Consider the following 16,056-nt stretch of genomic DNA (forward strand, 5'->3'; position numbering starts at 1 on the left):
CAGGTAGATAATCTTCAGTCACATTTATATGCAAGTTTGTTAGAACTGTAGTCTTTAAAAGGAGGTTGGAAAGCTGATGGATTCAGACTTCCTACAATTTTACTATCATGGGTACCTTCCAGTAACCTTCAGAGTTAAGTGAGTCCTACTTAAATGTAAGGAGTGAATTCAATTTTAATTCTTACAGTTCTTTTTTTATGTATTCAGCTCTTCCTCATTAAAGACTGTTAACTGATGTGGGAATCTTTTTTGGGTGGTAGGATGTACACCTTTTTAAAATTCCTGGTATATTCCCACCGCCTTGGATGATAATACCCTACACAAAAGGATAGGTAGTAAACGTTTGTTGGGTAGGTGGATCTTTTTAAATTGAAATTAGAGGGAAGCCAGAAGAAACCATTTCTAAATTCCAGCTCTATTTCTGCTTTTCTGTTAATCATTATTCAAATATTTACTGAGGACCTAAGAGGCTGGTTATTCTCTATTACTGTTTTCTCTAATAACTTAATTTCTAGATTAGAGTCACAAGTGTTTAAGCTCTAGAAATTTATTACAGAGAAGTGAAACAGTCTTTCCAATAGAAATGGGTTTTTGATGGTGAAGTATCTGTTTCTGTTTTTGTTAATAGCTTTAGACAGTTGTGTCTATATTGATTTTATGGCTTAGCACTCCTGTGCATGAGAGTGTTGTTTGCAAATCTACTGTTCTTCTGTTTTAATTACCTTGAAATTATTTTCTTTAGAACCACTCAGAAAAGATAGCTCTTTCTGCTGTTCGGTTGTATCCTCAATTTCTATTCCCAGCACAGCTACCTAGGAACTAGAAACACTAAACGGCTATAAATATATAGTATTGTAGAAGAAAGGGCAGTTGAGGATGCCACTTCTTATTCCAAGTTTATATATTCTCAGAATAAGTAGACTCCAGACTCAAGATATCAGAGAGAGAACTGTTTTGTGCAAGTTGATAAATGAGAGGGCTGGGGGGGCGCCTGGGTGGCTCAGTCGTTAAGCGTCTGCCTTTGGCTCAGGTCATGATTCCAGGTCCTGGGATCGAGCCCCGCATCTGGCTCCCTGCTCCGCGGAAAGCCTGCTTCTCCCTCTCCCACTCCCCCGCTTGTATTCCCTCTCTTGCTGTGTCTCTCTCTGTCAAATAAATAATAAAATCTTTAAAAAAAAAAAACAAAAACGAGAGGGCTGGGTTCTCTCATACCCTTTCTCTGACATTGACGTTTCAAAACACAGGTTAACTAATTTTTACCTATTTAGGAAGTTCGGTCCATTTACTAAATGAAGGGTATTTATCATCTCACAGGCTTTGTGCTACAAAGATCTTGTTGCCTATGAGGGAAGAGGAAGAATGAAGTTTTTACTGCCATGATTGAATCCTTTTTGCTTTGTACACCCTTTGGGGAATCTGATGAAAGTAGTGAACTTCTGTAGAAAAATGCACATGGGTTCAAACAAACACATTTTTACATAGAATTTCAAGATGTTTCTAGTCTTTTTGAAACTTAGCCATAAACCCAAACTCCCATTTGTTCTTTAAACTCCGGACTAAGAACTCCTACCTTAAATAAAAACATTGCTAAAAGTTATGAGCGACCTAAGATCCTGTAACACAATACTTAGATATCTGATGCATTCAACAAAGTGGAAGTTTTTACTTGGGGGCCTATAACTTAATCTTCAGCCACTAGGTTCCTTAAATGTTTTTCTCTCTCCTCACTGACTATTCATAGCCGGTCGGCTTTGCTGGGTTCTTTTCTTCTACCCAGCATATAAAAGTTGGATTTCCTCAGAGTTCTTCCTGGGCCCCCTTCCTTTCTCCTTCTACTTATTGCTTGAGGAATCTCTTCCTCTCTCTTGGACTTAAATACCATTGTATGATTGATGGCTGCCAGATTGTATCATCAGGCCATATCTTCTCAGAGTGCTAGAATCCCATATGCAGCTGCCTCCTCAGAAATCCATTTCTATATCTTACAGATATCACCTTTGTAACAAAAAAGTTATTATAGATATTTTTATAATAGCTTTATTGAGATAAAATTCATATACCCTAAAATTCATGCTTTTAGAGTGTACAATTCAGGGATTTTAAGTATATTCACAGAGTTGTACAACCATTACCACTCTCGAATTCCAAAACATTTTCATCACCCCAGAAAGAAATCCTGTACCATTAGCAATCACTCATTCCCCCCTGCCCTCAGCCCTTGGCAATCACTACTGTCCTTTCTTTTTCTCTCTGTATTTGCCTGTTCTGGACATTACAAATAAATGGAATCCTGTAATATGTGGCCTTTTTCTGATTTCTTTTCACTTAGCATGATGTTTTCAATATTCATCCATGTAGCATGTATCAGTACTTTATTCCTTTTTATAGCTGAGTAGTATCCCAGTGTGTGGATAATGCCACAGTTGACAGTACATGCATGTTCTTGCTGAAGCTCTGCTGCTACAGTGATGATGTACTTAAAGCTACAGAATGTGAAAATAAGGCGATATTATGTATAATTTGGATTGAATGTAACATCGCACTTACTGATAAATAGAGCTCGATGTGAATAATACTAACTTTTATCTTATTTCCACAAGAACACAGAATGTGGGGCTGTATTCACTTTTAACTTTCTGTGAAGTCTCACATTCTCTGATACTTTACTTTTGGAAACATAAGCAGGCTTTTTGCTGTTTTTGTGTATGATCAGCTGAATCTGTTCAATACTTTTAAAGGCTTTATAGAATATATTTTGTATAGGGCGCCTGGGTGGCTCAGTTGGTTAAGCGACTGCCTTCGGCTCAGGTCATGATCCTGGAGTCCCTGGATCGAGTCCCGCATCGGGCTCCTTGCTCAGCAGGGAGTCTCCTTCTCCCTCTGACCCTCCTCCCTCTCATGCTCTCTGTCTCTCATTCTCTCTCTCTCAAATAAATAAAATCTTAAAAAAAAAAAAGAATGTATTTTGTATAAAATATTTAATTGTTCAAGGACAATGGGTTTAATCCCGAGGTCACATTCTAATAATACATTTTCTTTTCACTGTTGGAAATAATTATTTTCAGTGAAAGTTATCTTAGTGTTTAAATGACATTATTAAATTACATTACAAAATGCCAAACTATTAAGAGACAGAATTTTATTTTCTTCCTACTTTGAGTTTAGGTGTTCATGAATGTATGAAAACATTTGAAGATCTACACCATAAAACTATTTATTTGAATGTGAACATCTAAATAAATCACCAGGTTCATCTAAATATTATTTTACATTATGATTCCAGGCACTAGCCTTGACTAAGAACTGTAGTCATTTTCTGAATCCATTTAGGAGTTTCCCAAAACAGATAAGTGGTTGGAACGCCTGTGTGGCTCAGTCAGTTAAGCATCTGCCTTTGGCTCAAGTCATGATTCCAGGGTCCTGGGATTGAGCCCCACATTGGGCTCCCTGCTTAGCGGGGGGGAGCCTGCTTCTCTCTCTCCCTCTGCCTGCCGCTCCCCCGCTTGTGCGTTTCCTCTGTCCCTCTCTCTCTCTCTGTCAAATAAGTAAAATCTTTAAAAAATCAGTGGTTTTCTTTGTCATGAGAGAACTTTATTACAAAGAAGTAATGAATGGGCTTTTAAAAAAATTCAGTAATTTTATTAGGAAAATATTTTTGATTATAGAATTAATGTGAATAAACTAGATTATGGAATCATTGGATTCTAAATGGTATAAATCACTGATGAAAAACATGGAATCTGATCATGAAGGTAGATTCAAAGAATTCTCTTCATGATTAGTGTGAGAATTTAAAATAATGAAATACTTGGTAGGTGCAACGTTACACTCCTCACTGTGTGGCACCCTACCCCTGCTAGAAAGAGTAGGTGGAGATCTTGATTAGAAGATGTGTTAAGTGGAGTTATATGGATAGGCAGCGAGGAGGGGTATTGTTTTTAGGTTTTGTGAAGTGTCGAAAATGAGATCGTCATAGTCACTTGTTTGACGAGGTACACATTAGTGGAGTTTTAAATTCACAATGTGGAAGAGAATGAGCACTTATCAGAACAGAAGGAAATGTGTGGTTAAACGGTTTCAGCTATAACTGTAGACTATTTCCCTTGGTCCAAATGGGAGGAGAAATGGAACCTTATGTTTTGGGCTTTTTTCCCATTATAAATAGAAATTAGTTCAGTGTGGAGCCTTTTACCAGGAAAAGAGGTTATGTTTAGTAGTAGAGGGGAATGACAAAAATGTGTACTAAGATGGCATGAATCCTGTAGGTTTTATTTTACAAGTGTCTCGGTTGTTATTTTTGAGCATATTGGTAATTATTGACAGTCAGTTATTCTTATTAAACCTCTCTAAAAACAAGAATGCCCCAAGATTGTTGAAGAAGCTGATGAATAAAGAAAAAGGTGATGCTTCCAGTTTTTTCCTCAAAATGAAGACTATCTTAACCAATTTTATATAATTACAGGTAATAAATAATGCTAATTTTAGCTCACAGAAGCACTTGGATTCTCCAAATAAAATATATTTGGTACAGACAAATGAAGAACCTTATTTATAAAGATATATTTGATATTTTGAAGAGTCATAGAAGTCCTGCTTTCTCTGCATTTAAAAAATCTTATTAAGGCATTAAATGAAAAAAATCTATGCTGATTTTTATCCTGAAATGCATGTTAAATGAGGTAGAGAAGACCTTTTTTTTTTTTTTTCTGAAGTTACTATTAGGATAGTGCAGTATTGGGATGCGGAGGGAGAAGTATAATAAATTTCTTATATTTCGGGGCGCCTGGGTGGCTCAGTCGTTAAGCGTCTGCCTTCGGCTCAGGTCATGATCCCAGGGTCCTGGGATCGAGCCCCGCATCGGGCTCCCTGCTCGGCGGGAAGTCTGCTTCTCTCTCTCCCACTTACCCTGCTTGTGTTCTCTCTCTGGCTGTCTCTCCCTGTCAAATAAATAAATAAAATCTTTAAAAAAAAAAAATTCTCATAAATTTCTTATATTTCTTAAAATAAATTTTTACCTTAAGGTGATAGCATGTGCACCTTTCCTTCCTTGATGGATCCTTAATGGCTCTTGAGAATAGTTATATTTTCAGGTACTACGGGAATTTAGTGATTGAAAATGAAACTGGTCTGAATTTAGAAATCATACCTAAAGTGACTTTTGCTCTAGAATTATTTATATTTACTTGACAAGTAATGGTGAATAAATAAATGTTACATCAGTTAAGTTTCTCTGGTTAAAAGCAGTAGAAATCAACTCTGGCCAACTGAAGAAAAAAAAAAAAAAAGGCAGCATTACTTTACAGGAAGCTATGAGGTAGCTTATAAAACTCGGAAGTATGAAGAGCTTGACCCTGGGTGGCTCTGGGTATCCAAATAGAGGGAAACTGTGTGTGCTATCTTAAGGGGCCGGTGAATTCCAGTTTTCCATCTTTCTGTCTTTTTGCCCAAGGTTCAAAAATCAAGGCAAAGTACCTGATTGTCCTAGCTTCAGCTGGAAGAGCAATGATAATCTACTTCAAGCATCATTTTACTATAGTTTGTATAAAATCTGCATAACTTTTTTTTTTTAAACTAATTTGAGGGACACCTGGGTGGTTCAGTCAGTTAAGTGTCTACTTTCAGCTCAGGTCATGATCCCAGGGTCCTGGGATCAAGCCCTGTGTCAAGCTCCCTGCCCAGGAGGGAGTCTGCCTGTCCCCCTGCCTCTCCCCTAGCTTGTGCTCTTTCTGTCTCTCTTCTCACTCACTCTGTCTCTCAAATAAATAAATAAGATCTTAAAAAATAAATAAATAAAACCAATTTGAAAGAATTGTGATTAGAAATAAAGTCCTGGTAAACCAGAATAACTTAACTTACAGAATTTGGTCAGAGGCTATGGTTATGGATATACTTTCCTACAGTTTTTTTTTAAGATTTATTTATTTATTTGAGAGAGAGAGTGTGTGTGAGCGAGTGAGGGAGGAGGGGCAGAGGGGGAGAGAGAGAATCCCAGGCTGGCTGTCTGCTGAGCCTGGAGCCTGACACACTGCTCAGTCCCACAACCCTGAGATCATGACCTGCGCAGAAACCAAGAGTTAGACGCTCAACTGACTGAGCCACCCACATGGCCCTACAGTTCTTTCTTTTTTTTTTTTTAATGTTTTATTTATTTATTCATGAGAGCCAGAGAGAGAGAGAGAGAGAGGCAGAGGGAGAAACAGACTCCCCGCCTAGCAGGGAGCCCGATGTGGGACTTGATCCCAGGACCCTGGGATCATGACCTGAGCCGAAGGCAGACGCTTAACCATCTGAGCCACCCAGGCACCCCTGCCCCTACAGTTCTTAATTCTATAATTGTATTCATCTTTTTTTTTCCCCTAAGAAAACTACAGGTTTCCTCAGTAAGCTTATTCTTCATTTATCATGTGTGTGATGGCTTATCATTGGTTTTCATCCTTTTTTTCTGTGTCTTAGGTGTATTTGAAGGCTCCCATGATTCTGAATGGAGTCTGTGTTATTTGGAAAGGCTGGATTGACCTCCAGAGACTGGATGGTATGGGCTGCCTGGAGTTTGATGAGGAGCGAGCCCAGGTAGGGTGACATCAGGCTCTACCGACATGGTCTCTTTCTGTACCCCTCATCTTGCCTTCATCTGTGCATCTATTTTATCCCATCTTCAAGAGTAAGTATAAAAAGTCTTATGTTCAAGTAGTATTGAGGAATTCTGAAGATAGATGTTGAGACCCATTCTGGTCCTGGTTTGGGGAAAATTTTTCCTTTGGTGGTTCTAAATTTCATTGGATTATTCCTGTCTGCTCAGTGGGGCACTTCAAAGTCCACTCAGTGGTTCTTTTTAATATTTTTTCTTGATCTTTAGAACATTATCAGGAGGGAGAAACAGTTCAAAATAAAATGTAGCATTTCTGGAGTGGCTTGGTGAGGAGTTTGACAAATCCTCTCCCCGAAAAGCAGTGAATGAACTGGACAAAATTGTTTTAAAAAAATTTTTTTAAGTCTCTAGAAGTTAATCAAAGGCCATACATTGAGAGGTTGAATTTCAGTAAGGACCCGACAGTCTGTGGCATTTTAGTCAGTAGGGAGCGCTTCCATCCCTTCCCTCAGTTCTGTGGCCTCTAAGGTTAGGCAGGCAGGACAAACCATGAAGACTGGCAGCTCTACTGTCCTGTCAGAGGGAGCTGACTTTATTTAGAGCAACATTTGAAAAAAATCCATGCCCAGGGATGTTACCAAAAACAACAGAGGGCTCTGGCAAACCCTCCAAGAAGGCAAATGTTGTGGGAAGCAACAAAATGGCAGACTAGCCAGAAATGTTCAGAGATCTAGGGAAATGGGCCGCTAAAGTGGGCCCTGTTAAAATCACAAATACTTCTCGTGGTCCAGAAGACTATGTGCATGTGTGAGGCTGCACCTGCCCAGGAGAAGACAGAGTGGGCTCTTGCAAGCTACTTGCGCACACGGGGTGGAGTGATAAACTCCCTGCACTTTGAAAGTATTCCCGCTGCACACAGATCCAACGACAAAAGACAAGCCTTCTGGCTCAAGGTGTTTAAGCAAAACCCCTGAACAGTCATTGGCTGACCACCAAGTTATGCCGACCCAGGGCATAGGCCTGGAAAGCTAGGCCTAAAAAGAAAAGAAAAAACAAAACTAAGCAGCAACACCAGAGGCTGCACATTACTGGGGAAACAAATTCTACAGAATTAGTCCAGATTAAAAAAAAAAAGTCTAGGTAAGTCACTAAACAATAAAAATAGCAACAACACAGTGGAGGCTGGAGTCAGAATTCAGAGTTGCTACAGCATATTATTTAAAAATGTTCCACTTTCGGCGGCCTGGGTGGCTTAGTTGGTTAAGCGGCTGCCTTTGGCTCAGGTCATGATTCCAGGGTCCTTTGAACACCGCATTGGGCTCCCTGCTCAGCGGGAAGCCTGCTTCTCCCTCTCCCTCTGCCTGCCGCTCCCCCTGCTTGTGCACGTTCTCTCTCTGTCAAATAAATAAAATCTTAAAAAAAAAAAAGAAACTACCTTTGAGGGAGCCCAATTGTTTGTTCTTAGTGACAAAGGCTTGAAAGCAGTTATTTATCAGTATGTTCAAAGAATTAAAGGAAAATTCCTCCTTTAAATAATTAAAGGAAAATTAAAATGACAGTGACTTATCAAATGGAGAATATCAATAGAGATCACTCAACAGCAGATTTGAGCTGGTAGAAGAAAGAAGTTAGTGAATTTGAACATCGATTAATAGAAATTATCCAGTCTGAAGAACAGAAAGAAAAACAAAGCAGTCGTAGAGACTATGGAACACCAGCATGCATACCAACATGTATATGTAATGGAAGTTCCAGAAGGAGAAGAGAGAAGCAGAAAGTTTATTTTAAGAAATAATAACTGATGAAAACTTCCAAATTGATTGAAAATATTCATCTCCATATCCAAGAAGTTTAGTGAACTTGAAGTAGGATAAAAACAAATCCACACCTAGATAAATCACAGTCAAATTTTGAAAAACAAAAAATCTCGAAAGCAGCAATAAAAAGGACTCAACACATGCAAGAGAGCCACAATAAGATTAACAACTGACTTGTCTTTTGAAATTATGGAAGCCAGAAGGTAGTGGGATGATAATGACATTCAAAATGCTGAAAAGAACATGTAAAAATATCCGATTATTAGTAGGTGTTGGTTTCTTTCGATTGTTTTATATTAATCCTCTTAATAAAGTTAAAATAATGACAAAACGCTCTTTTTTTTTGTTGTTTCTTTCTGTTGTCTCTTCTATGCTCCCCCCATATGGAAACATGAGAATTTTCTTATCAAAATCAAAACCCAAAACCTTCCTAGTAAAAAATTAAAATTCTTGGGGTGCCTGGCTGTCTCAGTTGGTAGAGCATGTGACTGTTGATTTCGGGGTTGTGAGCTCAAGCCCCATTTTGGGTATAGAGATTACTTTAAAAATAAGTAAGTAAATAAATAAGCAACAAAATTAAAATTCTTAAGAAAGAATCCCTGCTACCTTGATTTCCGCAAAGATGAGTTACCAACTCTTTCAGAAAAATAGTAAATAATCCTCAATTTAGAAGGCTGTTTCTGTGAGAAGTAATACAGCAGATTAAATTTATATAAGGTAAAATTTCAGATTTAATTAATTTCTAAAACTGAAATAATTTATTAAAATGATAGATAAAAGTTTTAAGTTTAACCCACAGTATCTTCCATACTTAGAATTTTCCAAGTCTTGTTTCCCCAGTCTATAAATTGAGCTTTATCACTACAAAGTTAGTACCATCTGTTGTGATAATAAACTCATATAATAATAGGTCTTACATAATGTAAAAATTTTAAAGCAGGGGACTCCAAACATTCAATCAGCAATAAGTACTTCTGTATAACCTTCTCTATCCCAGAATCATCTGTAAGATATGTAGAAGTTAGGAATAGGGGCTTCATTGTCATATAATTGTGAATCCTAACCCCACTGCTTACATCTGTTATGGACTGAATATTTTTGTTCCCTCAAATTCATATGTTAAAGCCTCAACCCCCAATGTGACTGTATTTGGAGATAGGACCTTTTTGGGGGGGTTAATTAGGGTTAAATGAAGTCCTAAGAGTGGGGCCCTGATACGATAAAATTAGTGTCCTGATAAGAAGAGATGCACAAGAGAGCTTGCTCATTCTTTTTCTCTGCTATATGAGGATGGTATTCACTAACAGACACTGAGGTATCTGGTACCTGGTAAGGTAAGAGATAAACAGTATGGTTACAATTCCATTTTAATTGAAGTTTGTAAGTATTTCAGCTGAAGTATTTTCACCTGTATCGTGTTTTTGCCTTTGTTCACAGTACTTTTCACAAATGTTGACAAGGATATGGAACAATAGTTGGTGTGGTGGTTATGTAAAATTGACACATTTGGAAAATTGGCAATACATACTAAAACTGCAAATGACATATACCTGTGATCCAGCAATTCTAGTCTAAGTCATGGTATACAAAGGGATTGAATACATGTATTCATCAAGAGAAATGTACTGGGCATTTATAGCAGCACTAGTAATAGCCAGAAACTGCAAACTGCTCAATTGCCAGTTAACAGTAGCATGAATAAATTGCTCACTCACACAAAGAAATACAGTGATAATGAAAAACTATAACTTGCACACCAATATGGATGGATTTCACAGATATATTGATTGTATCCAAAAAGTACATGCTGTATGAATCCATTCATCTGAAAGTAAAGAAATGGGCAAAACTAATTAAGTGTTTTTAGAAATAAGGATAATGGCTTATCCCTGAGAGAGGAGGCTAGGTACTGGAATGGGGCAGAAGGATACTTGTGAGATGCTGTTACTGTTCTGTTTCTTCCTATGGATTCTAGTTACATGGAAGGTTCAGTTTAGGACAGTGCTGCCCAGTAGAATTCAGATGTGAACCACATAATACAAGTTTTTCTAGAAGCCACATTAAAAAAATAAAAAGCAATTATTTAATTTTTATATTATATTTTGTTTAACCCAGTATATCCAAAATATCATACTTGAACATAAAATGAATATAAACATTTACTGAGATGTTTCACATTTTTTTCTTTGTAACAAGTACTTGAAATCCAGTGTGTATTTTCCATGTACAGACTCCGACTAGCCACGTTTTTCTTTTTTCTTTTTTTTTAAGATTTGTTTGTTAGAGAGAGAGCATACAGGGAGGGGCAGAGGGAGAGAATCCTAAAGCAGAACCCCTGCTGAGTGAGGATGCCAATGTGGGGCTCGATCTCATGACCCTAGATCATGACTTGAGCCAAAACCAAGAGTCAGACACTCAACCTACTGAGCCACCCAGGCACCTACAGACTAGCCACATTTCAAATGTGCAGTAGTCACATGTGGCTAGTTGCTACCATATTGGACAGGAAAGCCTTAATACAAGTGTACACTTTTGTATATATAATATACTACAATAATAAAATGTTTTTACAAGTTTACCACAAATGAATATAATTCTGAGTATAATTGTAGGAATAATCATGTTTGCTGATTATATTTTCATCATTCAGTTTATTTTCTGTAATTTGTAGGGATAAAATTCAATGTCTTTATGCTTTTGGTTTTCAATAATTGTAACTCTCTCTAAAAGCTTAAAGATTTTTGGCACTTCACCATTGGATACTTTAATCAGAGATTTCCAACTAATATTGAACAAGGTGTAACTGAGGACTCATTTACCATAAAAAGGTCAGTGCCATTGTAGGACCTATATTGATTTCAGAGTAGTACTTCAAAGGCTCAGTTTTCTAAAATCCAAGGTGTGGGTGTACTGTCCTGATGAATTTTTTATATTCAGCATCAGCTTTGTCACATTTTATAGTTCTGTTACTTTGTAGATACATAAATATATTTCTGATTTATGCAGCTATAACTTCTAAATGATTGGCAGACTATCTTCTTTGGATACAGTTATGAATTACATGTGTCACATCTTGTTCCTAAGAAATTTCTATTTCATAGTTTTTTAAAAATTTTATTTATTTGAGAGAGAGATTGCCCCTGTGCTTGAGGGTGAGGAAAGGGGTAGAGGGAGAGAAAGAGAATCCCAGGCTGACTCCTTGCTGAGCACGGAGCCTAAGCTCGATTCCGATCGCACAACTGGGAGATCATGACCCAAGCCAAAACCAAGAGCCAGAGGCTCAACCGACTGAGGTACCCAGGCGCCCTTCTGTTTCATTGTTCTTAAAAATTCACTGAGAATGTTACTTTTTTTTTCTTTTTCTTTTTTTTTTTTTTAAGAGAGCACAGGCGAGCAGGGAAGGGCAGAGGGAGAGAGAATCAGAAGCGGGCTCCATGCCCTTGGGGCTGGATCTCACAACCCTGAGATCATGACTGAGCCGAAATCAAGAGTCAAACACTTAACTGACTGAGCCGGTCAGGCACCCTGGGAATGTTAATTTTTATACAGTGTGTGCTCCACCAGCATTTGTATTATCAATATAAGAGGGAATAATTTTATCTTCACTATTGTATTTGTTAAATTAATTTGCTTTGGCAGTCACAAAAAAAGATGTTTCAGGGGCCTGGCTGGCTCAGTCATTTGAACACCTGACTCTTGATCTCGGGGTTGTGAGTTAGAGCCCCATGTTGGGTGTAGAGATTACTTAAAAATAAAATCTTAAAAAAAAAAAGATGTTTCACTTTTAATGTAATGACTTTTCAATAGTTTAATTTTGGTTATATGATCAAGTTAGAAAAATTGAACCATTATTTGAATTAACAGATTTTCTATTTGACATCCCTGATGACACTGATGTAAAACTGATGTCCCTTAGCTGTTTGCAAGGTTTTTGTTAATGAAATCAGCATATAAACAGCTTTGCTTTTTATATGTGTATGATAATGTGAATTGAATCATTTGTCATTTGTCAGTGAATTAAATCACTTGATTTAAATGAAGTTGTGTTTTGCAGAATGATGTTGAATGTACCGGTTGCAGCTGCTCGTGTTAGATTGTCGCCTTTGAAGTATATGTTGATGCTTCTTCAGCAGTTTTATTTCTTTCGGTTTTCATGTGATCAGTGATACCATTCTGGTCCTCACAGAGAATAGTAAATGTCGTTATTTTGTGCAAATTATGTGTTCCATCATCAACTTTCTTGGAAATGAATTTGATTCTTAATTTTTCATAAAACAGGCACTTCCAGTTTTTAAATTCATTGCTGCAGAAGGGTATTACCAAACCATAAAATAAATATAGTTGTAGATTTAGGCAATATAATAAAATCACTGCAGCAAGAATGGTCAGGATATTCTATATATGCTCCATGACAGGACTGCAAAGCCTTTATTTGCCACATGGGTTTCACTACACCCACCTTTTATGATGACCCCACCTGACTCCTTTGTGCAGATCGTGGTTAAGACCACAGTATAACAAGTAGCTGGCGGGGACAAGAGTGTTTACAGCTGCTCCCACTGCCATCTGAGATTGGATAGAATTAGTTGTCCCTAGCCATCTTGAGCATACTTTATGGGTGAGTATATCGTTTTATCAGGAGTTGCCCTTTATGCTGCCCTGGAAGGGGGTACATGTTAGTTAAGGATAACGCTGGTCATTGCCAATCGTCTTTCAGATTAAAGTGCAAACTGTTCACTGCACATACATTTCACATCTTGCTAGAAAGGACCAAGACAGAAGCTGGAGTTAGAAAGCGGAGAGCTACCAAATCTCTATTGGCTTATTTTACTACAATTATTAGTAATAATAATTTTTTCTTTTAATGAAATAAAAATCGGTGACCATTGCTAGAATACACATTAGTGGCTAATAACTTCCTTAGGGAATTAGATCACATTTCATGTTATATTTCCTCATTTCATCATGTAATATTTCTCTACTATACTTAATCACAGCTGACATTTATATATTGATTTTTTGTAATTATTTGTTCACCATCTTCCTGCCCCACTAGACCAGACTGTGAGGAGAAGGACCATTGTTCCCTCACATTGTACCCATGGCACCTTAGCACAGTGACTTGGACATAATAAAGACTCAAACATTGTGGAATGAATGAAAAAGTGAATGAATGCATAGGACAGGAGTACCCTGTTACCAGTAGATGTGTCCCAGTTGATAGCTAACTAAACAATAGAAAGCCCTTGGGAGTTGGGAACAGTGTTCTTTTGCAGGTACCTCAAGGTTATATGGTATATTCTAAGAATACAGTAGGAATGTGTAATGATATTTATTTAGATGTGTAAATTTGATATATCTGTAAATGCTTATAAAATAATAGGTAGCAGGGCGCCTGGGTGGCTCAGTCGTTGAGCGTCTGGCCTTCGGCTCGGGTCACGGTCCCGGGGTCCTGGAATCAAGCCCCGCATCGGGCTCCCTGCTCCGCGGGGAGCCTGCTTCTCCCTCTCCCACTCCCCTTCCTTGTGTTCCCTCTCTCGCTGTGTCTCTCTCTGTCAAATAAATAAAATCTTTAAAAAAATAATAATAATAATAGGTAGCACTTACTGAATGCTGTCCGTTAATATGCTTAAGCATGTTTTATATGTTACTTAATCTTTACAGCAGTCTTATAAAGTAGGTATTACTACTATGCCCATTTTACATTTGAGTTTACTGAGGCTTAGAGAAATGAAATGCCTGTCCCTCGGTCATAAAGCTGGTAAATGCATCAAAGGATAGAAATCTGATTACACCTTTCAAAACTTTTTTAATATTTTATTTATTTATTTGACAGAGCACAAGTAGGGAGAGCAGCAGCAGAGAGAGAGGGAGAAGCAGGCCCCCTGCAGAGCAGGGAGCCCGATGCAGGGTTCAAAGGACCCTGGGATCATGACCTGAGCCGAAGGCAGCCACTTAACTGATTGAACCACCCAGGCGCCCCTACACCTTTCAGTTTTATTTAAGTTATAGACATCTTGTCAGTGAAAATTTTAAGTATTAAACAGCCGTACTAATAGTGACAAATAAAACATGCATCACACAGAACACAACACCAAGCAGTATAGGTATAGTCCAGGTAGGTATAGCACTTAACTTATATTACAGGGGTCCTGGGTCTTCTGTCTTCCTGCTGTGCTGTGCTCAGTGTGGGATTGCATCCGCATTATTATGTTTGCACAATGGCTGCTGTATCTCTGGGCATTGCATCAGCTCATAGGAGGGAGAAAAGCTGAAATGTCTCTTAAATGACTTTCTTAGAAGCCCCAGTAGGTGACTTATATGCCTCTGTCTGATTGGTTAGAACTGAGTTACTGGTCACCCCTTGGCTGCGGTGAATCTAGGAAGGTGAATATTGATGACTTTTTGGATATTTTTATCTTTTAGTTTCTTCAAGTGTACCATCGAAAAATCCTAGTATTGAAAAGTGTGTGACTGCAAAGGTTGAGCATCCTGTGCTGTAGACAATGAGGGAGCTTTTTTAAGTTGGGGGTATTATAGTCAGATTGTGCCTCAGTGCGGCACGCTCTGCTGATGGCTGTGTGGTAAATCGGGGATGACAGAATGGAAGCAGGGAGAGGCTGTGTAGGAGAGCTTTGCAGTGATTTTAGTAAGAGATCTTAGAAGACTGAACTAAGAAACTGTAGGAAATAAAAGGAGACTTGAAGATTCCAAAAATATTCAGGAGGTCAGATGGCTAGGACTTGGTGGTTGATAGGCTCTGTGGAGATGGAAGAGTGAAGAGTCAAAGGTGGCTCAGACTTCTGGCAGAAATGAGTGAGTGGTGCCACGAATGGAAACTAAAGGGGAATAAAGAAGAACGTTTAAATCGGTTGTCCCTCAGACACAGTGAGTTTGAGGTATCTGGATTTTCTTCATGTGCAGATCTTTATTAATTGGGAAAGGATTAGGTAGATTTGTTATATGTTACAAATATTTTTTCTTGATAATATCCCTTGGACTTTTATTTACTTCCTGTTGTTCAACAGTTTCTCACATTTGTATAATCAATTCTGTTAATACTCTCTCTTATATTTCTGGCTTTCGTGTCCTAATTAGAGGGCCTGGCCTGTCTTACACCCAAATTATAGAAGTATATACCTCTGTGGTTTAAATATTGACTTGTACAGGATTTTATTCTGGTGAATAGGATGAGGTAAGGAAAGGGAAGAGCATTTTCAGTTGTTAGAATTACTCCGTTCTTCATTTCCTCCAAGAAACAAACACCGTCAAATTCTAAGTTTTTATTCTAAATCACAATTAAAATATCCTTTTCATGTATTCCAACAGCAGGAGGATGCATTAGCACAACAGGCCTTTGAAGAGGCCCGGAGAAGGACGCGTGAATTTGAAGACAGAGACAGGTCTCATCGGGAGGAAATGGAGGTGAGAGTTTCACAGCTGCTGGCAGTAACTGGTTAGTACTTTCCCCCAACCTCTCAGGCTCTCTTTGTCATGTTTGTGCATAATGTTTTTTATAAATAGTTTCATTTTGTCTTTCATTTGTCAAAAGTTAAACTGCGTCTTTGTGTTTATTAAATGTAATTGCTCTAAAGAGACTTAGTCTTAATTTTAAGGTAGTACATGAATTCACTGTTTATTGGTCCTCAT

The 16,056-nt window shown here is 38.0% G+C and overlaps 1 protein-coding gene across 4 annotated transcripts in view; it reads left to right on the top strand.

The window, feature by feature from the left end:
- Positions 1 to 16,056, top strand: part of CBFB (core-binding factor subunit beta) — a 57,398-nt gene that overhangs the window by 25,473 nt on the left and 15,869 nt on the right. For 2 of the 4 annotated variants that reach the window (XM_021705765.2, XM_044922155.1), the window contains 2 exons: positions 6,454 to 6,570; positions 15,736 to 15,831. In XM_021705765.2, coding sequence (XP_021561440.1) covers positions 6,454 to 6,570; positions 15,736 to 15,831 — 213 coding nt within the window. Of the gene's footprint in view, positions 1 to 6,453; positions 6,571 to 15,735; positions 15,863 to 16,056 lie in introns of all 4 variants that reach the window. The other 2 variants (XM_021705766.2, XM_044922156.1) reach the window with 2 other exon arrangements.

Source organism: Neomonachus schauinslandi, chromosome 16 (genome assembly GCF_002201575.2).
Source record: "Neomonachus schauinslandi chromosome 16, ASM220157v2, whole genome shotgun sequence".
NCBI classification, from domain to species: Eukaryota; Metazoa; Chordata; class Mammalia; order Carnivora; family Phocidae; genus Neomonachus; species Neomonachus schauinslandi.